The 1,243-nt window shown below is 36.8% G+C and overlaps 1 protein-coding gene across 1 annotated transcript in view; it reads right to left on the reverse strand.

The window, feature by feature from the left end:
• Nucleotides 1-1,243, reverse strand: part of PEX7 (peroxisomal biogenesis factor 7) — a 152,569-nt gene that overhangs the window by 76,778 nt on the left and 74,548 nt on the right. Inside the window, exon 8 of the mRNA XM_007946313.2 lies at nt 191-297. Within this exon, the coding sequence (XP_007944504.2) occupies nt 191-297 (107 nt within the window). The remainder of the gene's footprint in view (nt 1-190; nt 298-1,243) is intronic.

Here is a 1,243-nt window from a genome sequence, read left to right on the forward strand (position 1 = left end):
ATCAATTAATGCTCAGATAATAGACTCAAGATAATAGAATTTATAAAATGAAATGAAAGAGACTGCGCATAACTTAATTATCCATGAACACCACCAAAGTCCACATAGACAAAGGTAAAGTAAATGTAAACCATTTTAATCTTCAGAAGAACTCGCCAGTTCACACAAGGGCCTCACACTATAATAATACCTCATTGTATTTACACCAGTCACAGCTCAAAATCTCTGCCTGATGTGCTGGAATCACAATTCGGACTCCTGCTGTCTTCATGTCCCAAATTCTCAGAGTCTGGTCACCTGGTTAAAAAAAAAAAGACAAAGATGACTCAATCACTTCCCATCACACCACTTGGATGCTCAGTGACATACATGTGCTCATGATGATAAATCAAGTAAAAATCCACGCCTTTCATTCCTAGGACACCATTATCTAAACAGATCTTTAAAACGCCAGTAAGTGTAAAAACTACTAGAAGTGATGAACTACAAAATAAAGTTCTACATCTATTCCAAGCAGGAAGTTTTGAACCTCACACTGTGACAAGCACAATGGTGACTGAGCACATACCCAGTGCATTTTTCTTCAAGAGATAAAGGCTCTGAAAAGTCTCACCTCTAGCACTCACTCAATAAAGTGAGAGCACCAGTGTATCCCATGAGACACATGATGATAATTTTCTCGTTAAATGTGGGTAAAGTCTAGCAGGTCAAAATGGAGACATTTTTATTTACACTGAATTTTATCAGGCCAGACAGAGGGATATTTTCCTCTGTGGAAAAAACAAGTTGATTATATGCTGATTTATTACAAAAATCACTTACATTGCTTTGCTACACAAAGTCACCCCTCATTAAATGCTTTAAATGTTGTTTGCCCTCCCTTTTTCTAAACTATGAGGAAACAACAAAACAACAGGAATAAAAACATTTTAAAAGATGAAAAAAAAAAAAAGGAAATATCTGTAGCTTGATGGCAGTCGGGGTCTTGTGTGACCTTGTGTAAGTTATGAACTATCTCTGGGACTGATTCTTTGTTTCTAACAAAGAAATCAAATACCTACCATGCAGGGTTGTCTTAAGAACTAGAAGTAATGAAGTTTCAGTGAAGTACCTAGCACGGTCTCTGGCACATAGGAGACACTTCAATATATGGTATCAGCTGCTACAGTCTGAAATTGACCAAACATGCAATCAGGATGTGTTAATTATCACTGGTGACTGGAATGCAAAAGTTGGAAACAAA

This window comes from Orycteropus afer, unplaced genomic scaffold (assembly GCF_000298275.1).
Source record: "Orycteropus afer afer isolate SDZICR_OR568_19922 unplaced genomic scaffold, OryAfe1.0 scaffold00155, whole genome shotgun sequence".
Taxonomy (NCBI): Eukaryota; Metazoa; Chordata; class Mammalia; order Tubulidentata; family Orycteropodidae; genus Orycteropus; species Orycteropus afer.